General features: G+C 42.5%; 1 protein-coding gene across 6 annotated transcripts in view; it reads right to left on the reverse strand.

Annotated features, from left to right (window-relative positions):
• FAR2 (fatty acyl-CoA reductase 2) overlaps positions 1-27804 on the reverse strand; it is a 136166-nt gene that overhangs the window by 11276 nt on the left and 97086 nt on the right. For all 6 annotated transcript variants that reach the window (XM_051770738.1, XM_051770734.1, XM_051770735.1 and 3 more), the window contains exons 3-9: positions 25232-25407; positions 22203-22382; positions 17077-17254; positions 15762-15806; positions 9812-9930; positions 7159-7226; positions 953-1124 (exon numbers count right to left, since the gene is read on the reverse strand). In XM_051770738.1, the coding sequence (XP_051626698.1) occupies positions 953-1124; positions 7159-7226; positions 9812-9930; positions 15762-15806; positions 17077-17254; positions 22203-22382; positions 25232-25407 (938 nt within the window). The remainder of the gene's footprint in view (positions 1-952; positions 1125-7158; positions 7227-9811; positions 9931-15761; positions 15807-17076; positions 17255-22202; positions 22383-25231; positions 25408-27804) is intronic.

Raw genomic sequence — 27804 nt, forward strand, 5'->3', positions numbered from 1 at the left:
AAAGAAATGTCAGATCTAATGGCAGTGCTTTTTTTCTTACTGCTGCCCATTTCAACAGAGTTTGGAGATTCCAGCCTGTTCCTGCTCATTTTCAGTTTAGCTCTATTGCTAAGATAATGCCTACCTCCTGGATAACTGGAAGTCTTTTTATGGACCAGTTTCCCTTCACAGCAGGGAGAAATGAGAGCAATACACAAGCCAGGGAATTCCCTGCAAACAGCTGAATCCAGCTTCTAACTAGCAGAGGAGCACAAGAGCAGCTGACATGCACACTGTGCTGGCATGCTGTTCTCACGTGGCACAATAAATTTTCCTCTGTGGTGGCAGGGAGTAAAGGAGGACAACTTCTGGAGTTATGTTACTTACACGAGGATTCCTCGCACATGGGACAGGAATATCACTGTTCCTCCAAGCCCATAACACTGCCAAGGCTCAAATACCACCTGTAATGGGAAGCTGCCCTCCTAAATTCAACTCAGAATTTAATAATTTTCAGAAACAACTGCTTCCTAGATTTCAGGGGGCTGGGCCAGTGCTGGAAATTGCTAATTATGCAGCTGATTTATGGGAAAAAAATTATTAGCTGGAATGTTGCAAACCTTGCCAGTCACAAGTCCTTATGCAAGGTCATGACAGAGAGAGGCAATCACATCGGGAAGTTGCAGTAGTCGTGGTGATCTGGCTGTACAGAGGACAGTCTTCCTGCCTTGGGAATGTTTGAAACGTGTCAAACTGAGTTTCAAAGATGTGCTGTTCCCCAGGTGGTGGAAAGGGTGGGAACCCTAGGCTGTGTTTAGCTACGGCCATGCATTTTCTTTCTTCTCCTCAAGCCAAGGAGATGGGAAGACAATCAAGGACTCCAGGCCGAAGCAGCCAGTTCTCATCACTGGTTGGAGATCTGCTCTCCACCACAGTGGCAGGCGTGCAGGAGGCTGAAGGCATCCTTTCTTACCTGGGCTTCCTCCCCGTGAGCCTCATGTACAGGTCATAGAGAATGGCCGGTGCCTTGTGGCTGACAGTGATCCAGTACTGGTTTATCAAGTAGCTGGACGTCATGTGAGTGTTGGGTGTGCGGAAGGCCTGCTCCAGAGGGTTCCTTTTGAACGTGGACATGACGTACTGCCCTGTAAGGGAACAGGCATTTCACTCAGAATCACTCCAGCTGGGCACAACCGCGGCAGCACGAGGTACAGCCCAAGTTACTGGGCTGAACACCTTCAATCCACAGTTCTCTGAACCATGGAACCAGGGCTTGGACAAGATCATCTCACTGTCCCTTCTGGCATGAGGACTCCATCTACTGCCTACTTGAAACACAATCCTTATACTCCTCATACTCCAGACTTAACAGCGGCAGACAAAAACCTCATCAAAACACCAAAACATAAAGGAGGAAAAGCAGGCAGTTGTAGCCTCAATTACTTCGAGGAGCTGCAGTTCTGCTTTCACCTGCAGCAGATGTAAAAGAAATTGGTAAGTGCTAACATTGCTTCAGATCACTGAAAGCACGCTTTGATCTGCTAGGATAAAAAAAAAAAAAGACATTTAATTTCTAATCAGATTTTCAAAGGGGCTGATGCCTGTGTTCATCTGAGTCAGGGACAGGTCACTTACACACACAGGATGCTGTATCTAAAAAGACTTCATTATATCCTTTCAAACCACATCTGAACCACAATAACAGATACCTCAGCCTGTTTTCAAAAAGAGCTCTGGATGCTCTAAGGCAGCAAATTGACTTGCACTCTTAACTTGAAAACAAGGGATAGGGTGGCAATCTTCCATTCCCTTTGCATGTTAAGGCACAAAATATGCTGTGTCTGATTCTGAGCTCTTGCAATGGCACAGTGCCACAAAGTGGCATCTAGATGTGCATATCTGGGGCATTTGCATATTGCAGAGGCTTAATAGAACTGCAGTAGTTGAATATAAGACTATCATCCTAGGGACTGATAAACAGATGGTGCTCCTATTCCTGAGCACCAGTCAGCTCAAGGAAGAAGAATATGTGGGCTTTTTTCACTTCTTAAAAAATTGATTCGGGAGTTAACGACATCAATCTGTGCTCATATTATAGTTTAGTCTCTAAGCTCATGTTACAAATAGAAAATCAGATGAGAATTTGCAAGTCACAAGAAGCATCCAGATCATCCTCAGATAAGCAGATTTCAATCATACCATTCAGACAGGACTCACGCGTGTCTGTGGTCTGCTCATTGCTGCATTTCAAACAGTGACTTTTGCTGTACTTCTTCTAAGCAGTAGCAACTTGTTAGCCACTTAGATGCTATGCTGAGACACCAAAGACTTTTAAAATAAAGCAATTTAATTTCAGTGCAAGTTCACTGCTTTTGTATCTTGTGCGCTGCAAGTTTAACAGCTGAAGACCGGTTCCCTTGCAAATCATCATGTATCTGAATAGCTAAAACTCACTGCCATCCCTTCTGTTCCCACACTGCAATGATGTGGTTATCTTGTGGTCATCTTGTGGGCTGTGGTACAGAAATCTTACCCTTTGTAGCATGTTCTCCCAAAAAAACAAAGATTAGCAAAACCCCTCTATTTAAAGTTTCCCATGTAGCTGGCAGGGAGGGCTTGCTGGAGTGGTGTTACTGAAGGTTTGGAAAGGTGATTACTCCTGGCAGGCAGGTGGTGATAAGCAGTTTGGGATGGGCTGCTGGGAAGGAAGGCACTGTCCTGGCCCAGCTTTTGGCAGTTTTGTTTCTGTCCAAAAACACTGCATGAAGAGTTACACTTCGATAAAGTCACAGCTGGCTTAAACACAAAGAGACCTGCTCCCAGGTTGGAGCAGGCTTTGTATCTCTGCCCATCCAAGTTGCTCATGGGTCAGGAGAGCAGTCCCATGAACTCTGCTGCTTCTCCCCTTTAGGAAGTTTCTCCAAGAGGCATTTTATATCCCAGGTTATTTACGCACTCTCATTTGCTTATCAATATTTAAGTTCATTTAGTTTCATTTGGTCAGATCGTTTCCTAATGGAAACCTATCATCTTACCTGGGAACCATTGATATTTCTGAAATGGTGATAATTTTGATAGTGCCTGCAGAATATATTTATAGCTCTGTTTATTCAAATCCTGATGTTAATATACTGCAGATGTAGTTTTCAGCTGTAAACTGGTTGAGAAGGTTTCCCTTTGGAACCATGTTAAAGACATCACTTTTCTCTTTGCATTTTTTGCATCTCTGGCCAGGATAGCAAGAGTGAGCTAATCAGTACATGGAAAACACAGCCCTTGTCAGTTCAGATCATCAACCATACACCAAATTCACACAAATCAGCAACACCCTTGTCATCTTGGTTACTTAAGGCTTGTAGCAGAAAATATAGCTGTAGTAAAGGAGCTACAGTACTATGCTGTGGTAGTACTTGGTGCAAGAAGCACATATGCTAAGAGCAGATGAGACACCTGCTGAAAACTCAGGAAAAATTTTAGAAGTCAGGAATGAAAGCTGTTTTATTCTGAAATGGACAGAAGTCATCAGTGAGACCAGCCTGAAAGACTTACTGGGAGGAAGTTGGGAAAACACTGGTGTTGTGTTACTTGGAACAGCTAGTGCTGTGGGAGTTTTCTTTGTGAACCTCTCTTGCCCTGGCTTGCACTGACTCAGCACAACTGCTCTGCCTCCTAATTGCTGTAAAGGTTTCAGCTTCGCAAGCTCAGCGAGTCTCTTGTGCTCCAACAGTTTGTTTTGGAGAGAAAGAATGAGACAGATGGCTGAGAAAACCCCAAACCAGAAACATGTCACCTCTAGGAGCTACTGAAACGACTTAGTGAGTGGGTGCTCTTTCCCCTTTGGGCACAGCACAACAATGCAGCAACAAATTCTACAACTCAAACTCTACAAGGCAGATTTTGCTGGGGGAGAATCAGACGTTGGTCTTGCCTAGGTAGACTGTCAAAGATAAACTGAAAGTAAGTTTTCCCACTCTGAACACCATTTTACAGTCTGCTTGAAGGTTTAGTTTTGAGGAGGAATTGCAAAATGTACTTCAAAAATTCTGACTAGCAAAACTTGCATTGCAGCAAAGCAGAATATGCTTCTTCAGATTAATATTTAGTAGTTTGACTCCATTTTTGTAACAGCAGGGAAAATAACAAGAAAGTGAGGAAAAAATTGCAAGGCATAGCGTTATTTGGAAAAGAAAGCAATCAGTTAAGGTTCCTTTTAGCACAAGAGCTTTTGTCTGTGTCTGGAGAGCTCTAGAATGAACTGGCTTGCAATGGATGTTTTTTCAGCATGAGCTCTCTCCTCCCTTCCTCCCTCCAAGCTCATCAATTTGTACTCAAAATGTTTTTATCTCAATCACCTCTGCTCCCTATCCTGGGTATCCTCAGCTTGGTCCAGTTTCAATTTCTCTGATCTTTCTCTGTTTTCCTCCTCTCCCCTTGAAAAATCCCTACTCTGTTGGGTTCACCTGTCATTCCTGCAGCTGACCTGGTCTAGGTTTCCCTAGCAAGGTACACCAGCTCCTCCCCTCTGCAAACCCCATGTCTGATTTGCACTAAAACACTCAGTCCTAAACCAGGTGACTCCCATTCCCCACCCTGGTTTCTCAGCAGCTTCCAGACTCTCTCTCATGACCCTCCACTTGATGACCAGTCGCAGACCCTGTGCCAGTCCAGCTTCCTGAGGCTCCACGAACAGTCTTGTTCCCTCTGCTGATCATGCAGAGGTGTGTTTGGATCAAACAGTTCTTCACACTGAGTTAAAAGAGAAACTCTGAAAAACCACTGGAGGTAGAGACCTGGCCTCAATTATTTCAACTTGACAGAGCTAAACACAGTTGGAAACAGGCTTTCAAAAGAAGGTGACAACTCAAGTAGCACATGCTGCCCCACTGGGAAGGAGGGAACAGGTGGGTGAAGTTTGGTTCTTCTGGGACCAACTAGGGATTGGAATTAGGGGCTGGACTTCTCAGTGGTAAGCATATTTAAGAGAGATGATGGCTCTGAAGGGCTGTTGGAAGTGCATGCCATGAGACTGGCTGCCTAGAAGCCAAATAAGAGTGAGTAGGCAGAGAAAATGATATGGATGGGTTGAGAAAGTCTGTCTCATATATAAAGAAGATATCAGAATTAAGTCTATTTATCAAAAAGAAATTGGTAAGAGATTGAATTGAGAATTCAGATTGGATGGCCGCAGTCATCCTGATGCAGTAAATCTTTCCCCAACTTATTTCTTAAGCCATGCAACATCTTTAAAGGCAAAATTTTGCACTTTAATACTCCATCCTAATTCTCTGCATCACGCTGCTCTCAGAAAAACTGTGGCTACAATATGTGATAGAAAGAGCTCCACAGTGTCACCCAATGAGAAAATTTTGCCTTCAGTCCCATCACACAGCTCAACTACTTATGGAAGCTTCTGCTGCACCCAGATGATTTAATTCCTAAAATCCATAGTTATAAGCAGAGAAACGGAATAAGATCAATTACAATGCGTTAATACATTGCTGTTTCCACCAGTAAATTTACACTGAAAACGGGTTAAGAAATGCAAACCTCAGGTAGCAGTGCTATGGTGGCTGTTGCTGAAGCAGCAGCCTGTGAAGAGCTTTGCATTCACTCCCATGAAAAAGCCACAGAAGACCTGTGACTAACCACAGCATTTTATCTCTCATAAAAAAGGTAAAAATGCCAGGAACTTGGTGTGATGTTCTCAGCACTCGGGCAGTGGCTGAAACCTCTTCCCTGCTAGACCACTTGATCAAATACCACGGTTAAGACATTTATTCTGTCAATGCAATTCTGGTCTGATTCTCTGCTGACTCAGTTTGCCACATAAATAATGCAGGGACAAAAGCAAAGCAAAGGCTGAGAGGTGGAACACCACAGTGGTGATTTGCCAGCCTCCTGTATTTTTAAAGCACAAAGATATGAATGAATGCATAACAGGAAGTGAATCAGGCCCTGTCCATGTGTACTGACTGTATGTAGTATTTCACAATATATACAGCTGACCAAATTCTGCTGCTTGGCTTCAGCATGAGTAAGGGTGTCAGGATTTGTCTCTATTTCTTTCCCCCCTACCTTGGAAGAAAAGTCAGCCTTGAAAATAATTTGATCTTTTCTACTGACAAAATTCATGATCAAAAGGCAAACTGTGCTTGAAGCACACCTGTCACCTCAAAGTTTGCCTTCTCAAATGTATACCAGTTATTTCTGTTTAGAATTTTCTGCACATAAAGAGGAAGAAAAACCATTTTGCTTCCATAATATCATGGAATCCTAGAATGGTTTGGGTTGGAAGGGACCTTAAAGATCACCTCATTTCAACACCCCTGCCATGGGCAGGGACACCTTCCACTATCCCAGGTTGCTCAGAGCCCCATCCAACCTGGCCTTGGACACTTTCAGAGATGGAGCAGCCACAGCTTCTCTGGGCAACCTGTTCTAGTGCCAATAATATACTAATTTTCATTCATTATCAAGGTTCTAACAAGGTTGTTGATAGGACAAGGAGTAATGGGTACAAATTGAAAGAGGAGAAAATTAGGTTAGATATTAGGAAGAAATTCGTTGCTGTGAGGGTGGTGAGGCCCTGGCACAGGTTACCCAGAGAAGCTGTGGCTGCCCCATCCCTGGAAGTGTCCAAGGCCAGGTTGGATGGGGCTCTGAGCAACCTGGGATGGTGGAAGGTGTCCCTGCCCATGGCAGGGGGGTTGATCTTTAAGGTCTCTTCCAACCCTCAACATTCTATGGCACTGTGATTCTCCAAGTGATTTCAAAGCACAAGAAGAACCCAAAACCCAGCAACCCCAGCAACCAGAAAAACCGTCCCGTTAGGGCTACACAGAGCAGCTTCTCACAGAATTAAGGGGCCAGTTCTCTGTTCCTTTTCTCAACCACTTTAAAACCTCAGAGCAGCCAAGCATGTTTTTTGCTGGGTTGTTCCATGATAACGTCCACAATGAAAGCTGGACAGAGGTTTTCCTGAGCTGAATGCTCAGCACCAGGAGCTTTTCCTCGCTGGTCTCTCACTGACTGCAGCTGGGCCTCCCACATCCAGTCAAATGGAAGACACTGAATGCCACCTAAATACTGGAAACCACTTTCTCAAAGCCTGTCTGGGGAATCCTGTTGATGTTTGACACTGTGAGGAACATGATGTTCTCGATCTAAGTTAGACCTTACCCATTTCTCCCCAGAAGAAAGGGTTGATTCCACCTGTTGTGCAGTTGTACACCAACAAGTTTTTTGGTCTGTAAAAGAGAAAGAAGTATTATTTTAAGATGCGAAGAAAAGCACCCAAAGGTTTATTAATACAGCATGAAATTTAAAAGCCCAAGAAACAGTAACACCAGCTCATGAAAAATGCAGAAGAGGGCATTTTTCATCATGGAATCACAGAATGGTTTGGTCAGAAGGGACTTTACAGACCGTCTTGTTCCAGTCCCCTGCTGTGGGCAGGGACAACTCCCACTAGACCAGGTTGCTCAGAGCCCCAGAAACCTCTGGCTGTGAGCAGGATTCAAATGTGCTTAGGGAATCCCTACTGGATTTTGAGTCCAACACCTTCACCCTTCAGCAATCACAGGTGAAAATACAGTGTAAAATATGAAGCTTTGATAAGATTCAGTCAGATTCTGGAAAGCATGTGAAGTTAATAAAGACAGATGGGGTTTAAGAAATCCATCTATCATCAACAACTATATAAATTATAAGGAAAGCATGCACACTGACAAATTTCTGATTTAAAAAAAAAATAGTTTCTCTGAGTATATTATAAATAATTGGCCCAAGCCAACCTGAAGGACCACTGTGTATTTTGCAGTCATTTACTTAATGGATATGATTTGTGCAACTTTTAAACTCCATTTGTTAGGGTAGGGATTATGAAATCAATCAATTTCAAAAAAATTCTCATTTTCATACCAAGCAAAATTTGGCTTTTGAGGTGTGGAACTAAACATAGATCATACTGGTTTTATTTCTTCCTTCAACATAAGGCAAGAATTAGTCAAACAGTTCTCTTGATCTAAGCCTGCCCTGCCAAGGGTGCAAGTGGTGACACCAATACTTGAAAAATGCACTTGGATACTGCACAATTTTAATGGTGCTTTTCTTAATGATACTTTGAAATCATGATATTTGACTAATCCTTAGCAGAATGGTTAGGCCTGATGGACATGTCAAGCTCTGAGTCCATATCCTTAAATGTGGGAAACTGCATTACGGAAATCAATATGGCAACTCAGTAAAGACAAAATCTGTGATATGTGAGAAAACTCACCTCATACTGAGCTACACACAGAGCCTGATGGAAAGTGCACTGAAATGAGAGCACAGACTGCCACTCACTGCAGTGGGTCAGGCCCATTAAACAGCAATAACAAGGATTTCTCCATTTTCCCAGCTCCCAGTGAGGGGTCTCCCCCTGTTGATTTTTTTTCCATTCTTCGCACTCCAGCTGAGTCAGTGACCTTGGTGCACTCTAGAGCTTTGTAGTGCTTCTACACTGTGCAGTGTAGATTGCAATTCTCTGCTAACTTTTAGAATCTAATTTCTGTTGGTAATGTCACCTGCCCTGAAGGATACCAATTTTCCAGTTAAATGATTTTAAGAAAAAATAATTTAAACCACACATGCTGTTCTTCAAGACAGCACCTAAACCCGAAACTCTCTCAGACAAATCAAATTTACACAACGTTCAGGCTCGATTTTTGTACAAAGATTGCTGACCTTGGGGTTGTGCCCACAGCTTTAAATCAAGTTCTGCAATTGCTCCTTTAGCCTGATATTTATTTGTGTGGGAACCAGATTAAAACCATGTATCTTTCACCAGTGAGAACTCAGAAAAACAACACTTCTCCAACCACGGCTACAGCCAGGAAGTCTCCCTGCGTGCTGAGGCACAGTCCATTGACACATGATCATCTCCTTTTCCAGCTTTGTGGACAGGCAGTTGCATTACTTTATCTGGAGCCTCTCTGGTGTGCCTGTCGGGAGGAGTTTGTTTATTTTTCCCAAGGGGAAACTGTGTTTATTTTTCCCAGACCATGCTGCTTTGTCTGTTGCTGGTGGAGAGGGACAGAATGATGACAAAAATAAATCTGAAGAGCCAGTGAGCTGCCCTTCAAGGTCCTTTTAGGATCCCTGTATTTAGCTTAATGTATGTAGCTCTTTTCTATTCTACCCTCAGCTCAGAGGGCTTACTGTGTCTTTCAAAGTAAAATACTTCTGCCTTTTATTTGCCTGGTCCTGATTTCTCAGAGTTGCATAAACCTCCAGAATAATTCATGTGGTAGCACTTCTTACCTAACGATTTAAGGTTAGGCCAGAATTTCCTTAAATCCTTAATGTCACTTATACATACCCTTCTCAATGCAAAGAAGGGAGATTTTTTAGGTCACATAACCTATCATACAAGCCCAGAACATATATACATATAGTGCAGTGTTTTCCAAGGAAAACATGCACAGCATTTTTACCAAGGAGACTCCAGAAGACACTTGGAAAGCGACTCAGTGAGGAAGGAGGCTCAAAAACCAGCTGCTGCAAAGCTCTTAAGAAAAGAGACTTCTGAGAGACAGACTTGCCAGCTAAGCCTAGATTGCACCAAGAAACAGGTCTCACCTGTAGCTTTAGAGCTTTCCTGGCTCTAAAACCTGCCTTTACTGCTTCTTCTACACTCTTAGTCCTTGCCAACCCAGGGGAGGAAACGCGAACCAGAAAACGAATCAACCAGGCTCTTGCACAGGTTTGTAATAAGCTTTGGGTTCCCTTAAAAGTGCTGGTGCAGGCTGTAAGTGTCCATGTCTTGCCAAAACCAGGAGCCCCTTCCCACCTGTGCACAGCAGTGTACCACCCTGCTGCCAGGGTGAGGTTGATGGCAACGTCCACCGGGATCATGTCGGCCACCGCTTCGTTGTTGGCGATGACAGTCCGCAGGATCCCTTTGCCTGCCTGTGGAACAGAGGGAAACAGTCACCAACTTCGGCCTGTGCTAAGATTTCATCAGTGTGGACTGGGGACAGACAGTCACGGTGGCGGTTTTCAAGCCAGGCATGTCCTGCAGAAGATTATTTGGTTTCTGTGACAACAAAGATGGATCTCACGTGGATCTCGTGGTTATGCATTTTCGGGGGAAGTTTGGAATATTATGACACCTGTGCTATGTATCAAGGAAAGCTGTGACTCCTAATTTGACTTAATAGCAAAGAAATACATCTGAATTTACTGATGTAGAACTCCCAGTGATGCCTGAAGGTACACTTCCTTAAATGACAGGCTGACAGAGGTTTGAGTTTCCTTTAAAGGAAGTAGTCACTTTGGAAATTACATCAATAGGCTTTTTCAAATGTTGACTCCCTTTCCTTTGGATGTATTCCCACTTTCCTCTTTTCCAAAGCTATGTCTGTTAAGCTGAGGGATACGGTCCCTGCCTTGAAGAGCTCACCACCCAACAAAACTCAAGAAAGGACTGAGCGAAAAATACAAAGTACTGACAACTAAAGAGAAGTAGGCAGGAACAGAAAATTTTCATTTTGCTTTGATTGGAAGTGCATTTTTCAGGGGATCAGGCTCCCCAAAATATATGTATTTAATCTGAATGCTTATCAAGGGGTTCCCGTGGGGACCTTCAAAATCTTTGGAGGTTCCACAGGAGAGACATGGCAACAGATGGCAACAGCATGGCTGGCTGAATCAGAGAGGACACTTCAGGAATACTGAAATGTGGAGGTGAAATGGGGTGAAGGAGCTTCACCTGGTGCATCAGGTATGAGGGCTGAACAGAGCACATGAAAAAAGAAACCCCCCACGGCAGAGTCAAGGCTGCAATCATGTTATTTCTCATGTGGGAAATAATGCAGTGAAGCTGAGGACCCAGGGAAAAAGCTGAGAGGATAAAAGCACTAGTGAGGAAAGGAAGGAAAAAAGCTCTTATAATTTAGAACCATGCAAAAGCAGAGGGAAAGACTGAGTGAAGGGGCAAAGGAATATGCTTTTCAGATCCATCAATATTTAAAAGTTAGGGCAAAGGAAATGTTGCAGCTTTTTTTTTCCCCTTTCAATCTGAAACTCCAATTTAATTATAAAATAGATCAAGATTTTCTACAGCAACTAGACAGGAAATGCCTAGTCATGCAAAAACCCTTGCCTAAAGTTTGAGGAGAAAAAAAAGAAGTGATTAAAAAAGCCTTTAAGACCTGCTCTTAACTTGTAAAGCACATGCCATTGTCTACTGATCATTGGTGGATTTTAATGGACACTGCATCCCCTCTTTGGGAGGTGTTCAGTCTATTGGGGTCTTTTTGGTTGTTGTTCCCTCTCCTCCTCCTTTCCCCTTCTATAATCAGATGGGTTTGTTACATTTCATAGCTTGCAAGTAAGGGAATACCATTTATGACTGATTTAATTTTCAAGAGCTGAGACTCCTGAGCAGTCCTATCTCATCCTTGGTGCATCTGGCAGAGGGATCATGGGCTCTGACAGAGTAACAGTGGAAGTTTCCCCACAGGCCTCACTCCATCCTCCTCAACCCCTGTCATGCATTAACTTCTGCTGCCCCAAGCAGAATATCACAGTTAGGCTTAGACAACATCTTGACGTGAAACTTCACTGTGATTTTCTTTTTTTTTTGTGTTCTTACTACTGTCTTTTTCAAGGGGAAAAACAAAAAGCAAAAAGAACCAAAGGGGGCAAACTAAGGTCAGTTATGGATGTTGGACTGCTGCGAACACATGCCCACTAGAGACCACTGTGTGATCAACTCTCACATTTTCACAGGTACACTCAAGTCCTTTCCTAAGCCTTCAAAATGAGGACGTTTGATGGATGTGTTCAGAGCAGCACGTGATGGTCATGTACACACGAGTGAAGTGGGTTTGTTCAGCCTGGAGAAGAGAAGCTTTGGGGTAACCTAATTGTGGCCTTCCAGGACCTGAAGGGAGCCCACAAGAAAGATGGGGAGAGACTATTTCCAAGGGCCTGGAGTGACAGAACAAGAAGGAATGGCTTCAAACTGACAGAGAGTAGGTTTAGATTGGATATTAGGAAGAAATTCATTACTGTAAAGGTGGTGAGACATTGGAACAGGTTGCCCAGAGAAGCTGTGGCTGCCCCATCCCTGGAAGTGTTCAAGGCCAGGTTGGATGGGGCTCTGAGCAACCTGGGATAGTGGAAGGTGTCCCTGCCCTTGGCAGAGGGTTAGAACTGGGTGGTCCCTTCCAACCCACGCCATTCCATGCTTCTATGATTTAGAGATTTCTTATGTTGTGTTTTTAAGAAAGACATCAGGGTTTAAGTGTTTTGAGTTACTTCTCACACTGAAAATTATTTGGTATTTCTTTATCAGATATGGCTTGATTTCTGTTTATAGTTGCTGACTTTTTTCTCTTTAGTGAAACAGAAGCTGCTGTAAGCTGAAGCCTCCAAAATAATTTCCCAGTCAGAGCCTGATGTCTCTGGACAGCCTCCCAGGTGAGGTGCTTTGGGGCCAGTCACTGTCCAGAACACAAATTAAACCAGTTCTGCCCTACAGTTCCACTGCCTTGCAGGGAGAAAGGTCTTTACAAGTAATATGGAACAGTGAGACAAAATGCCTCAATTACAGTCCAGCAGAAATGTAATTGATTTCATTTTGTTCTTCAATCAACACAGCTCCCCACAGCAGCTGCAGAAACTGTGGGCAAAAGAAACATAATTAGATTATCAAGAACTACTTGGGTTCCCATATTTCATGAATATTTAAAAGAAATGTATCTATTAATAGAATGAAGTGATCAGACTTAAATATTATGAGTGAGGAAAAAAAGTCTTTTCAAAGTTTGGAGTTCAGATCATCTGAACCAAACCTGAATCTGGGTGTTGTTCTCCCTATAGGATGAGCTTGGGTTAGAAGTTGAAAGTGAGTATTTTGGTATGGGGTAACAACTCAATTACACAAAACCAAACCACTAAAACACTTCCCTTCTGCTTTTTCCATCCTTAATTAAGGCAAATAAAGCTACTTGTCTAACAACTGCAGTTTGAAATACAGTTGGCCAAGAGAGCTGGTTGTACTGACACAACTTTCAGGTAATCAAACTAATGCACAACTCAGATATTCAAGGGTTCATTTTTAAACTACCAAACAGGAATTAACCAATTCACCAGATCCAAGCACATTAACTTATGTATTTATTAATTAATCCTGCCCCCACTCCAAAGACCAAAAGTCTCTTGGGTCCCTAATAATAAATACCTTTCCCTTCCAGAAAACATTCCAAACAACCTGGTCTCTACACACTGTATCTATTGTCATTGTTCTTTGTCTTTTTCCTAGTTAAGCCTCAGTGTAGTTAAACATTGTACTTCAGTACTGAAGAGCTTAGTGCAGATGACATGAATTTCATTGTCTCCTTATCTCCTATACTGAAAAACCTCAGAGCTTCAATCCTGAGCCAAAAAATACCATCTCTGTTTCAAATCTTTCAGTGCAGGTCGAAGCTTTTATATAAAAAGGAAGGGAAGCTATTTCCTACACTGACCCTAGAATCTCATAATCTTTACTTTCCATAGAGTTAATTTAGAGCTAAAGATAAAGGCTGGCATCTGCATGCAGAACCTGGCCCAACTGAAACCAACACCAGGTTTGCTGTTGCATTTAGCAGGGCTAGCAGGTTGCATTTAGCAGGGCTAGAAAATGTTTTGGTTTTGAAGAACAGAAAATATTAGGTACTGGTAAGAGTGACAAGGGATAATCATACAAATCTATCATAGAACCATGGAAAGATTTGGGTTGGAAGGGACCTTAAAGATCATCCAGTTCCAACCCCCTGCCATGGGCAGGGACACCTTCCACTATCCCAGGTTGCTCAGAGCCCCATCCAACCTGGCCTTGGACACTTCCAGGGATGGGGCAGCCACAGCTTCTCTGGGCAACCTGGGCCAGGGCCTTACCACCCTCACAGCAAAGAAATTCCTCCTAAGCTCCTGTGTAAGTTCCTAAAGTGGACAGTACTTAAAAAAGACTGATATATGAGCAAAATTTCCAAATCCTTAACCAATAGGTGTTTTTCACTCCTTGGCAGATTAAAGGCAAAAAAAAAAGGGGGGGGGAAAGAGGCTTTTTAAATGACGAAAGATTTTATCAGCTTGTTTTACAGCTGAAAGCATATGAATTTTGTCTGTGTTTCATAAATGTACTGGCATATGATACACTTATGACAGCCTGCAGCCAGCTGTTGTAATTTGTTTCTCAGCCAATTCACTTGTGGGGAATAAAGAAAATGCAATGGAATTTTTTTTTGTATAGCATCTCTCCTGCAAACCAATTCTGGATCCATTATTTGACAGATATCTTTAATGCTCAAAAGTTATAATAATAATACTAAAAAAAAAAATCAAAATTCATGTCATTACAAAAGTTAGAACCTGTCACATGAAAATGTAAAGAGTGGATCTGCAAAATGAAGGAACTGCAAAACCATTCTTGATCGTGATGACATTGTCACAAAAGAACCCAGAGAACAGCACAAGATGCTGGGAGCAGAGCAGAGAGGCAGTGCAAGATCTATGAGTGATCAGCAAATAAATAAAAGGCTGTAATAATTTTTTTAAAGAAACTGTGACAAGAATAGAAGCCAATAACAATCTGTGACCACAAGAGATGCGTTTGGGGCTGTTGAATGCCTCTGGAATGTGTACTGGGGTTTCAGATAAAAGCATTAGCTGGGCTATACACACTAATTTGTCCTGTGGATTCCAGCAGTAACTGTAACAGTTTTATTTATGCTCTACTTCAGGTATAAATGAACTTTTTTAACAAAATGATATTTGGATTTTATTCTTCCCTCCTATGATTGCAGACTATTAATCCTTTTATACGCTGCACCGGGCTGATTACAATATAGTTCTGACAAAGTAATCAAGTTGGACAAATCATATACGAACAAAAATATCTGCCCATAGCTATGCAGCATCATGCATTGACAGGTAGACCTAAGGCAGTGATTTTATTTCAGAAAAAAATAATTATAGGGCAGGAGAAAAGGTATGCAACTTTACTATTATCATATATTAAATTGGAATGATTACCTTGATATTAGAGGGAATATTTTGTCAAGTTCTTATTTATCTTATCGTTTGTTCCTCACCATTTTGCACAGTAGTTATTTACACCAGTGTTAAGCAACAATATAGTGAATTATTGAAGTCACTGGCAGAGTCTGAATCAATCACACACATTGTTTAAGTGTACTCTGGACCAGGGGAAATCCTGTACAAAGCAATAGCAAGTGGGACTCAGAATCTTTGGTACTGTGGAGGGGGAACAAACTATAGCAGTGGATTGGGAAACAATACATACAGAGAGAGATGAAAGGATAAATACTGCTGCCTTGTATTGATGGTATGGGAATCTGGTTTGGAAAATAAAGCTGTATTAAGAGATTCAAGCTCTGACATCTCTGAATTACCCTAGTTTCAAAAATGCATCTTTTGCCTTCTCTTTGGAAATTTGGCCAAATGTGCCCAAACCTTTAGTTTCTTCAGTTTTTAGAACTGCAATTCACATTTAGTGAAGCAGCAGCATGTATTCTTTCAATGTTCTTTTTCAAGCTCAGCACAAACAGATCATCCTCTGGGTCCTACAGGCATGCAGATGTATGGCAAGTGTGTGACATCCTTCTACCAGATCCAGAAACCTGCTGTTACCCTTTTCTGCACACAGTTTCTAAGTGGTGCTGTTAAAGTTGTTCTTTTAGTACATCAAACTCTACTTTAGGGGGAGTTTAAGTAGTAACTAGACTTACCGCAATAAATATTCCACTTGTCCCGTTGAAGTTGTCAATCCAACCCTGCAAAAAAAAGAAGAATGATTAGTGTCTCTTTCAATGACATGTTGCTTACAGGGGCTTGAGACAGTGCTATAATGGTGTGGCATAGACAAAGCAGCAAGGAGACACCAGTTTAGATGGATGCCAGCCCATCTGGGACAGCTGCCAGGACACCAACCAGTACCAGGGGATGCGTTGTCAGACGCCTCATTCTGTCTGCAATTTACCCACCAACAACAAGAATCTAAGCTTGTTTTTAGAAACCACTTCTTTCCTATTTCTTGGCTGCAGGAATAAGATCTGCCTGTAAACACCACAGTGTCTTGGTGCTGTCATACTTGCTGAAAACAGCCAGTGTGTTATTTACCCTCTGCAGACAACAGGCCAATGTCACGGAGTGATTTGGTTACTCCAGCTAATTTCTAAGACAAGGAAGGAAAAAAAACCAAACCATACCATTCCACTTCTGAAACCCATCCTACTTCAGGTCAGGGAAACTGCCACTTGTGGGAGCTGGAGTTAGGAGCAGGTATCTGAAACAGCCAACAAAGCTCCCTCTCCCTTTCCAAGATGGGGAGCTTGGCCCAGAGCCTTGGCTCTATCTCAGCCATCTCTGGCACACTTCAGGCTGCACAGAAGCCAAAGGCGACTTTATGTTGCCTTTCCAATTTGGCTGCACTGTGAGGGCACATTATTCTTAACAGTATATATTTAGCTTAATGAATGATTTAATTTCAAAAGTGCAGCTGCATTTAATTACTGTGTGTCTGACATCTGTATCTGCAACGGGCCCACTCAAGTGTGAATCCGGCAAACTCAACGACTACCAACATAAACCAGAGATATTAGTTAACTGTACCTAACATCATCCAATGCTTTCAAGGACCATGGAAGTCTAGGGTGCTGATAGGTTGAGTAGACCATGGAAAGCCTCAAACCAGGATGTATCAGGACTACAACTGATCCTCAGAGCTCATGTTTCGAATACAGAAACTCCCCTGTGTGTCTGAACAGACAATCAGTTGCAAGTCCAGCATTTTGCACCATAAGTATCCCAGCTCTTATTATTGCTTAAATGTGTTCTTTTCACTTGGACACAAGAGTCCTTCCTGAAGATGCTGAAGCAGGTTTGCTGTTCTACTCCAGCACAGGTTCTCCACCTCCTCCTATGAACTGGAGTAGCTGTTTCTCAAGTGGACATTGCTACCCAAGTGGAGGGAGATTCCTGACAGTACCACAGCCCCAGCTGCATCAAAAGGCTCTTGGTAGGGAATGGTGTATCCATACTTACTGGGAAAGGCTCATGCCAGCTGGCTCCCACGATGGATGGCCTGATGATAGCAATGTTCAAGTTTCCTTTCTCTTGCTGAATCAGGTATTCTGACAAGGCTTTGGTGTAGGTGTAAGTGTTGGGCCATTCCCCAAGCAACTTGGGTGTGATGTCTTGAATGATGGATTCATCCAACCACCTGTACGAAACAAGGAGAATGTCATTATCCATCATGCAGAGACAGAAAAGACTTTGGCAAAAAAGACTGGTGAGACAGGAATCCTGACCTGAAACAGAGGTCAAAGCCACTTAAGGTTTGGAGTTAGAACAGCTCTGTGGGAGAAAGGTTATTTTTGTGTTCAAGGTGCAAAATAAACCTGGTGAGCTTCACACTGCAACATCCAGCTCAAATCCAGGTACCTGTACAATCTCAATTTGGAGCAATCTCTTGCATGCTTTATGCTTCACTGCAATCTGTAACATAAATACAGCCTGATGGAGCTCTCCAGCCAAGCAATCCCACTAGGTAGTGCTCATCCTTAGCCAACACAGTGTATGCTCCCAAGTACATTTCAGGAGATTCTGGGTAGCCCTGAGTTACCTGGTCACGTAGCATTTACAAAGGTCTCAACAGCTGGAACAACATAATACAGGGATATTATTCCAGCAGCACAATTTACAGTGTTAATGTTCCTTCTTACAGGTTTTCCAGGGGTTTGTTCACACAGAGCAAACACTGAAACTGATGGTGCTTTAAAAAAACAAACAGAGCAAAAGAACCCCACCAAATATTTTTTATCTTGTTTAAGGTATGCAAGTACATAATCCATCAGAAGTAGTTACGCATATACCTTTTAAAAAGCAGCTCTTACCACCCCGGTGCTGCAGCAGGGGCCTAAATCCCTAAGGCTCTTCCCTGGCACACCATCAGGACTTCACAGGTCCTGCCAGCATCTGGGTCTAAAGGACAGGAACTGGCTGTGCTTCCAGAGCCCTCACACCGCTGCCAATCCCCGACAGGCTTCCAGCAGTCTGGTGTTACACCACAGAATCAAAGATTAGCTCCTCTAATCCAATTTGTAATTAAGTCAACGGACTTACAGTTCAGTCTGAATGGGTGCCCTCTTCCCAGGGGCATTGCAAGGATACTGCTTCCTGCAGATCCTCACTTCACCCCTCCTTGTCTTGAATTTCAGGAACAGGCAGAGGTCAGTGGGAGAGAAATATGGTGCAGATTGTCACACCTGAAGAATTACTGGATCACGTCAACTTAACCCTGCAAATACCTGGTGGCTCAGGTGGCACAGCACTTTTCAGATGGCTCTCATTAGGCACAGATGGAAATATTACAGGAAAACTGTTGCATGAGAAAACATTGCTTCACTGAAACTGCTGAACAGTCTGCAGGGGAGGGTTGAACTCAGTGAGTCTCTCAGTTTTGAAATGAGTTAACAAGAATATGACAGTTTTAATATACAGAAATTTTTTTTTTTAAATAAAAAAGCAGTATGGAGGCACAAATACTTTCCTTTGCAAGTCTGGTCCCATGCTTAAAAAACAAGGCAGGAAAAGTGTTTAACCATAAAATATGAAGTTTTACTTGAAGTTTACAAAGAGGTTATAAAGCAGCACATAATATTGACTTAATCTGGAAAGCCTGTTCAGGCAGCCACTGAACCTCAGGGTCTCAGCTAAACTGCCATTGTTTGAATCTGCTGAGTAACTAATTACCAGCCTACCAAAAGGAGGTGACTGTTTCTGCAGAGCCTCGAGGAAGACTTGTTTCATTTGGGAACTCAGATTAAGCTGCATGCAAGTCTTTTTTTCCTTTCTCTCTTTTTTTTTCCCCCCTGTTGTTTTGTGTTTGGGGTTTTGTTTGTTTGTTTGTTTACTTTTTTAATTTAATAATACGGTCATTCTCACAAAGCAAGGACAGGTGTAGAAACACAAGGAGAAGCGATTTCCCCTTGCCTCCATCCTTCCCTCAGGTCTCTGCATTATTTTAAGTGGTCATCAAGAGGACCTGTCTCAAGGGTACCATCCTGCCAGGTGAGCTGATCCACCAGCACTGCCATCACAGGAGCTGAGCTGACAGTTCAGCCAGGCGAACGCTCCTACCCTTCTGTGACCTACTTGGAAGATTTTGAAATGCCAACTCACAAAGCCACTACTTTTGCTCACTGCTGCAACTGCCCCCTAGAAACAAAAGATGCAAATCAAACAATTACTAACTTCTCCACGCACCAAATTACTCTGCTGTAGGAAAACATAACTTTCTGTGTTAATCACTTCGCATTAATAAGACCGTTTCTTGTAAGCGATGACTGATCTGTAATTCCTGCAATAACAAAACCAGTTCTGCTTCAGCCTACAGTTCTCTGTGTGCCGTGTTCCTTACCTCAGCACACCCTTCAAAGCTGATTGCCTTCAGCTTTAGATTAAGGCAAACCATGCTTGATGCAGCAGATTATATGTTTCCCCTATTGGCCTGGCAGCACTTTAGAAGTGTGACTTTTGGTTTACACAGCTTAAGCCTAAGGCTTTACTTGCAGGTTAAATATCGAAATACAGAAAACCCAAGATATAGTAGGAGGATAAAAACAGAAAAAGAAACAGCTGGGAGTCCTACTTGGGATTTCAGCTGAATAAATAATCATAAGCATATATCAAGTGCACAGCCAAAAGTGTCGTTAAATGGATCTGTTATTGCACCCAGTTCTATGATTATCCCTCTTAATGCACTTGCAGAAGAACACTTTAAGACAAGGGTTGTTTGTGAAGGGAATCTTCCACAGCTGGTTGATGCAAAACATGACCTGTATTTCTCCCCTGCTTTTTGAAGCAGTTTATAAGTCCTTATCTGCTCCCCCCCCCTCCACTTGGAAGGTAACATTTTGGTATCTCTTAATCTCCTCTCTCTAAAACCTTCTGTGCCCAGACATCCACACACTATTTCTTTCACTTACATGATGAGTAATAAAAGCTGCATCTCTATCTTCTTGCAACCCTGCTTCATCTTCCTTTGCTTTCCCCAAGCAATCCTCTGCCCTTTAGAACCTCATAGTTTTCTCAATCCCATTCCACCTATGGTATGACACCCCAGAACCTTTCCCTGCTCCTTCTCACACTCTGCAGCCCCATGCACTTCTTTCATCCACTGCCTTTGATTTGCAGAACACCTGCCAAACCAATGACCCTGGAGAGAGTGATTTCCAACAAGGCCCACCTGGTGTCTTTGCTGTGAGCAATTATAATGCTCCCTGTAAACACTGTAAGGAAACAGATGCCATCCTAGCTGAGGGCACACTGTGATTTCTGTCCCACTGAAAGTACCAGAAGTTGGTCAGCTTCTGGAGTAGGGGATGTAGGAAAAACAGTAAAAAAAAAATTAAAAATCTAACAAAAAAACCCCCTAAGAAAATTCATCTGTAATTATGTGGCTAAGAAAACAGAACTATCAAAGAACACATCTGAAAACCCATCCTCTGTCATTTCAAATATCATCCTCTCTGCTGCACATGCAAGCTATGATAAGTAAATTCTTAGGGCCTCATATGAAGCAGCTGAAGTAGCAACCTCTGAGGTAGCCAGGTCCTTCTGCACATTTCTGATTAGCAATCAGACCTGTGCTGGAGTCTTTTTTTATCTGAGACATCAACTCCAACTGTTTTCAAAGTTCCAGGTGATGGTAATTCTTGGGGCAGTGAAATGTAACATTGACAGTGATGAACTCCAAGGGACACTGTAAAACTGAGGCAGTGGGCAAAAAGGTGACAGATTAGCTTCACTGTAAATAAAGTAGTCCATTTAGGGAAAAGCAGTCTATCAAAACTGGTCTTGGAGGTTGCTGAGCTCAGAACCAGCACTTGTAGCTCTGCAAGAGCTCTGGAATCACAGCTGACAGCTCCATGAAACCTCCATGGCAATATCCAGGCTGGGGTAGTTACCCTAAATATAAAATACCGAGTGCCACTGTTGAGGGCAAGATATTGGGCCAAGCAGTCCATTCTCTAATGCATTAGGGCATTTCTTATGTTTTTATTGTGCTTCACTTACTGAATAAATGATAAATGACAGATGACTACTAGCTGGAAGTAAGTATATCCAAGAATATGGGCCACTAGAGAAATTCAAATAGAAAATACTGGTTTGTACTAAATTTTCTGGAGTAGCTCTTAGGCAGTGAAATAATTTCTTTAGACAAACATTTATCTTTTTTTTTTTAATAAGGAATCAGCAGTTCTCCTGGTGGACATTAATTAATCTCATCTCTTATTACCTTAAATCAGGAAGAAAGATTTTATGCCAGCTCTTGGTGTTAATTAGTTCACAGATCAGTTGCTTATAGCACCCAAGTGGAATACCACTAGAAAATTCATGAAAACACACTAACAGCTGTAGGAAAATTTTTGAAAGGGGAATGTTTCCTGGGGCCTTTATCAGCTGATTTTGTTATTCTTTCTAATTATTCTTCATTTTGGTAAATTCAATTAAACAAGAGTTTTTGTTGTCCCCTCAAAGTCCTGGATTCCAAGTGCCTCAAGTTGCACTAGGGGAGGTTCAGGAAGAATTTCTTCATGGAAAGGGTTGTTAAGCACTGGAAGGGGCTGCCCAGGGAGGTGGTGGAGTCACCATCCCTGGAGGTGTTCAAGTAATGACTGGACGTGGCACGCAGTGCTATAATTTCGTTGACAAGGTGGTGATCAGTCACAGGTTGGACTCAATGATCTCAGTGGAGGTCTTTTCCAACCTTAATGATTCTCTGGTTCTCACACTGAATTCTCTAAAAAAGCCTGTTTCTGTCTCATCCCCATGTAACTCCAATTTAATACCACAGGATTTTTGAAATGAGTGAAAACAACGTTGTGGAGCTGAAGAGTAAAAAAAAATTACATAAGGCATATGCAAAAATTCAGTTCTTACTAAGGCAGCAACAGGGTTGCATGTTACAGAAAGCAGCAACTCCATTCCTGGCAGCAAATACACTCCTTTGTGTGCAGAACTTAATGCTGGACCCTCATGAAATCAGAGTCTTTAAAAAACCACAAAGAAACAGCAGTAACAGCGACCACGAACAGAAATCCCACCCGACAGGTGGTGTGAGCACTCACAGGTCTGCAAAGAGGGGTGATGCAGTTCCTACTTACTCTACTAAGTCAAAGAGCTTCTTGGGCTCGGCTGGGGGTGGGTAGATGATCTCCTCGATGCATTTCCGGACACAGTTTGCATAGGCAGTGGAGATGTGGATGAAGGCCTCGAGGTTCTGCATCTGCCGGGCCAGCTCCAGGAGCCGCTGCGTGCCCATCACGTTCAGCTGCAGGGCGTGTCTGAGGAGGGCAGGGGAAGCAAACAAAATGCCTTTCACTGGAAAGAATATGCTAAGACTGAGCCTTATCCAAACCCCACGAAGGAAAGGGAAGTCTCTGAGAGAAGGGGACACAGCAGAGCAGAAAGCACCAGTAAAATGCAAGGGCTAAACCAGCTTTCAGAATAATGCTGCTGGCTCTGCTGTTCTGGACATGGAATATCTCTCACTTATTTTTACTCAGTTTGAAGGGTCAGAATTAACACTTCATTAACATCTCTAAATCTGACATATTTGCCACCCCTTCCTGGAACAACTATTTCTAACCACTGAGGCATTGTGGTTCCTCTGGTACCCATTCCACATTCTCCTTAAGGGACTAGATAAACACATGGTTTCAGTAAGCAGCAAAACATCCTTGGACCCAGAAAAACATATTCATAGGTTGCCTGGCTTGGAAGGGACCAGATCACCCAGTTCAAACCCCTCTGCCATGGGCAGGGACACCTTCCACTATCCCAGGTTGCTCAGAGCCCCATCCAACCTGAACTTGAACACTTCCAGGGATGGGACAGCCACAGCTTCTCTGTGCCAGAGCCTCACCACCCTCACAGCCAATAATTTCATCCCAATACCCACTCTAAACCTACTCTTTCAGTTTGAAGCCATTCTTAATCAAAGAAGACACAGTTAAAGATAACAGGTTAAATTCCCCAGGAGTGGAGAGGAGAACTGATAAGCACATGAGAGTGTCCTAATTAGCAAGATTGACCTTCAAGCACCCAGCATAGCTAGAAGTTGTCCTAGAGACTATCTGCAATGGATCTCAGCAAACAGATGTACAACTCTGCTGCACACTTTGTACTGGAAGAGAGACACTTTCCTGCACAGAAGGGACAAGGTTAAGGAATATGCAATCTGTTCAGCTCAGGAGTAGAAGCTTTCAACAACATGTACAATATTATGAATAAAGCTATCAAGTACAGTGTATACTAACAAAGTTAATTATCTTGAAGATAAATTGTAAATAGTCCAGAGAAATGAAAACAGAAGCTAAGAGAATGATTAATATTTGGATCACAGTATCTAAACCCAGAGATAGTTTTCTTTTTACATGCCTCTGTTAAAGAATAGTGTTTTCTATACACTTCTATTTCCTTCTGCCCTTCTGGCAGGATGGATACTCGTACTTTAGCTACCCTTCATGTGAAAGCTACTTTTCTGTGTACATTTCTGTTCGATTGCATCCCTTCTGAGAGGGGGTGAACAGAACTGTGCTCATAATACAGGCCCAGCATGGATTTCTGCTGAGATGTTCAGAGTTCCTTTAGCCTTCTAAGGGAGTATCATCTAACCCTCTAACTCTTTATTTATTCTATATATATCTTAAACCAGCATCTACTAATATTTCAATATAACAAAATTTCTGAGGTTTCTGCCCTCAAGAGTTCTATCTGGATAATTCTCTAAATGTTGATGCCAGTAATTCACTTAGTTTCTTGATTGCTGGTTTTCTCATATCTTGATAACACTGCTTTTTCACCTCCCTTATCTATTGGCTTTACATATTATGTGGTAATCTCTGGACTTCTGCCATGTTTAAAAAATAGGAGTTTTTTTTTGGTTACTGTCAAGTTGCTGCTTGAAATCCTTTTATGAGCAGCAATATTGTGCTTTCACATTTCACTTGCTAGAAATTTTACCCATCTGATGTATTCTGTTATTTAGACAGGAATAGTTTGATTTGAACAACTTCTCATATTTTGCCATTTAATCACACTGGATTTTCCTTGTTCTGCTGGAGAGATTTTAACAGATTACATGCAATCAGTCTTTAAATAGCTTCTACACTTCCTCTGAGCTGATGACCATTCAAACTTTTAACTTCTTTCTAGCTATCCTCCTTATTAAAACATTGTTTCCCTTTGATGTTTCATGCCATTAAGACATATTTTTAAAGCATGTTTATTTGTGTATTGATTTAAGAACATTTATGGCTATTAATATAACGCTTTGGTACTTACATCTTGAGTCATGTTGTACACATGGCTCAAGATTACATCAAGGGATGCTTCCTTTCTGGTGTTTCTCTAATTATTTGTTCTAAAAAGCAAATACTTTGTGGTGGACATAGTGGATATCTATTTATCCTATGTACGAGCAAATGAAGATTGATATTAATAATTGTGTTTTCTACTCCACAGCTTTAGTGTTTGTCAAAAAACTATGAAGATCTAATAATTCAGATCAACCACCGCAGTTTGTTGAGCTGCATAGAAGCACTTACACATCTAATCTTGGTTTAGTGGCTTATTTCTGCTGTTTTTTCTTAATGGAAAAGCCTGCCTGGACAAGCACTCCCTGGGGAAATCCTTCAGAAACCCAGCACTTATTGTAAACAGTTAATTACACTGAGTGTTGGCTATTTTCGAGGCTATTTTCTCAAACCACATTTCATTTCCCTCTCCAGTTAGTCAGTGACAAGAAAGGCCATTAACACTTGCTTTAGAGACAGACGCAACATAGTTACACCTCAAGCTGTCTCCAGCTCTGCCAAAATATCCCCTCTTGACCTCAAATACACTCTTCCTCACCCCAGTTTTAGGTCATACTTAACTCCCTTACTGTATTACAACCCAAGCTTGTAGTAGTTCCTTCTGCTCCCATGGAAATCTGCCAAGATACTTCACTTTTGACGTGCACATGCACATGACATTTTCAGAGCATTGACGTTCAGCCCAGAAGGACGTGCAGCACGAACACCTGAGAGGAGAATCACCACTGCAGATACAAAGAGATGCTCTGAACAGCGTGTCACGGGCTGTTGTGCATTCTGAATCATGCTTAGCAAACACAGAAAGCAGGACATACTTCAGGGGCTCATCGAATCGAACAGTTGCTGCACAGTGGAAGACAATATTGACCCGGGTCAGAAGCTCCTCCTCGTCTTCAGCACTGATGGCCAGCTTGGGCTGAGTGAGTTCAGCATTAATAGGCTTAATCTTCTCGTGGAAATTAGGGCAATCTTCTCGGACCCTGTCAAAGACCTTGAAGCACAAACAGAGAGAGATCAGGTACAGAATTAGGCTACTGAGATCGCTTTGATTAGTTGCCAGTCTGATTACATCAATCAATGAAACCGGCACAAAAGAGAATGCCTGTCTAGGAGGACACAGGTGAGGTGATAAAATAGTTAATTCATTTGTTCCCTCCTGTGGGAAAACCTCATAGGGAAGACAGAACAAAGTAGAGCAGGTAGTGCATTGCCCTGAAAAGGTTATTGAATCTTCTCTGGACCACTCACTTCCTTGGACAGCCACTGACATTCCTCTATCTCCATGTCTCCTGCAACCACCTGCTATTTGACCTCAGGGGCTGCCTGTAGGACCCTTGCAGGAGCTAAAGAGCAGGAGGGCATCGTATGGAGTGGGAAAGCCTGTGCAACATTTGACTCAAGCAATTTTCTGGATGGTTCTGGAAATGACTTGTGGAGAGGAGGGGAACAGGGCACATTCTCGCTCCTCCCCTTCCTTTGCTGTCCCTTGTCTGCTGTCACTCTTTGTTCATGTCAGAAGAGTCCTGTGGGGAACTGCCTTTGGGATAAAGGTCCAGCAGGTCTGGGTGCCCTGTTGCTCACACCATAAAAGCAGATGGCTACAGCAACGTCCACCTGGAGACCTTTTACTCTGTAAATATCACAGGAAAAGAAGATGAAGCCTGAATTTCAAACCACTGTGAGTTTGCTGGAGTAGGATTTAAAAAAATCACCTGAAGTTTTAGAAGCACCTGTTCCAAGGGTTTTGTATTGCTGCCCAGCATTATTATATTTGAACAATTTCAACCAAAAGAAAAGTAGCCAGTAAGTCCAAAAAGCTTCCCCTTTTCTTTTTTTTTTTTTGGGGGGGGGGGTTAGGGGACAAAAGAATGACAACACAAAAGGTAGAATGAATAAATAAAATAGAAAGGCTGCAAGATCTGAAGAGGTACAATCTAGATTTCAAAGGATAATCACACTTCCAAGGTAACCACTGTACCAACAGGAACAACTGGGAGAGATTACTGGGGGATGATGCAAAGGGTGCACCATGCCTTTGGGCACATTTTAGAACTGTCTAGATAAGCATTGCCAGGAAAGGGAGGGAATAGCTGAGCTTGCCTTGGGGCAGGAGGGTGGACCAGCTGACTTCACAGTAACTCTGTGGTTTTGGGGTGTTTCCTCTACTCTGTAATTTGCTCACCAGTACACTGAACTTGGAAATCTCTTTACTACCATTGCCTCTTGTTTTCCTAGAGATTGTTCTGTCTTCGATTTGCCCAGTGCTTATGTAAGAGCAGAAATTGTTTGACATAAATTAAACATACTAAAAGACACATGAAAGATTAAATTGATACTAATAGCAGTACTTTCCTGTTTGACTAAGGGATTACCATCTTTCCACTTATCTGACAACCAAGTCTAGATAAACCTTGAGGGTCTTAAGGATAAAGAGATGATAATAAAATCACTAGCCTTCCCCATTAGGCACCACAGTCTGTACTTGACTTCATGGATTTTAAATTGACACACAGCTGCACATCCTTCATAAACCAGAAACTTGACCAAGTTAGAAGTCAGGACACGATAATGTCATTTCACTGCTCTCAGCTGTACCTGACCACACACACCCTTCATCAGCATGGCTAGGCCAGAAAATAGATTTCTAGACACATAAAGCTATTTATGGGCAGAACTGCTGGTGAGAGCTGGCTGGACTGTAGGAACTGAATTCCCAGGCACTAGCAGCCTCAATATCTGTAAAAAGCTTGTTTTCTGACAAGATGCTGTACTGGCTCTCCAAATACACATCATCCCATGAGAGATCACACGTGAGCAAGCCCTGATGGGACACAAAATGGAAAGGCTTCTCAGAGAACCCATGTGAGACCAAAGCTATCTTGTGGGAGTTTTAGAAGCATTTGTTTGTATTTGTTTGTTGTATTGCAAAGAGAGTGTAGAACTCCACCAAATGAGAGTGATTTTCTACTTGTTTTACTTTGGCATAAATAATGCAGAGAAAGAATGAATCAGCCCTCTCACCATTTCAGTCACAGCATATAAAAAGAAGAGTAGTATTTCTGCAGTGCTTTGCTCGAGTTTGGACAGTTACATTCTGCCCAGATGCCATCTCCTCCCGACATTCCTACTGCAGATAATATCCCCTTCAGTTTCTGTGCCTACTGTTACCACGTGCCACTCAACAGCTGCAGTTTTTCACCCCCTCCAATGATTCAGTGCATATCTCTGAAGGATGAAGGCAATTTCTGAATACAAGCTCACCAGTCAGCACACTGCTTTGGAAACCTTCTGGGCCACAAGAACATTCAGTTCACCAGCACCATTAAATCAGATAACAGGAGCAGCTGTTTAATCAAAGCCTGCTGCCTCTTCTATGGAATCTGAAGAT

This window comes from Manacus candei, unplaced genomic scaffold (assembly GCF_025592945.1).
Source record: "Manacus candei isolate 608988 ecotype Guabito, Panama unplaced genomic scaffold, ASM2559294v1 h1tg000124l, whole genome shotgun sequence".
NCBI lineage: Eukaryota > Metazoa > Chordata > Aves > Passeriformes > Pipridae > Manacus > Manacus candei.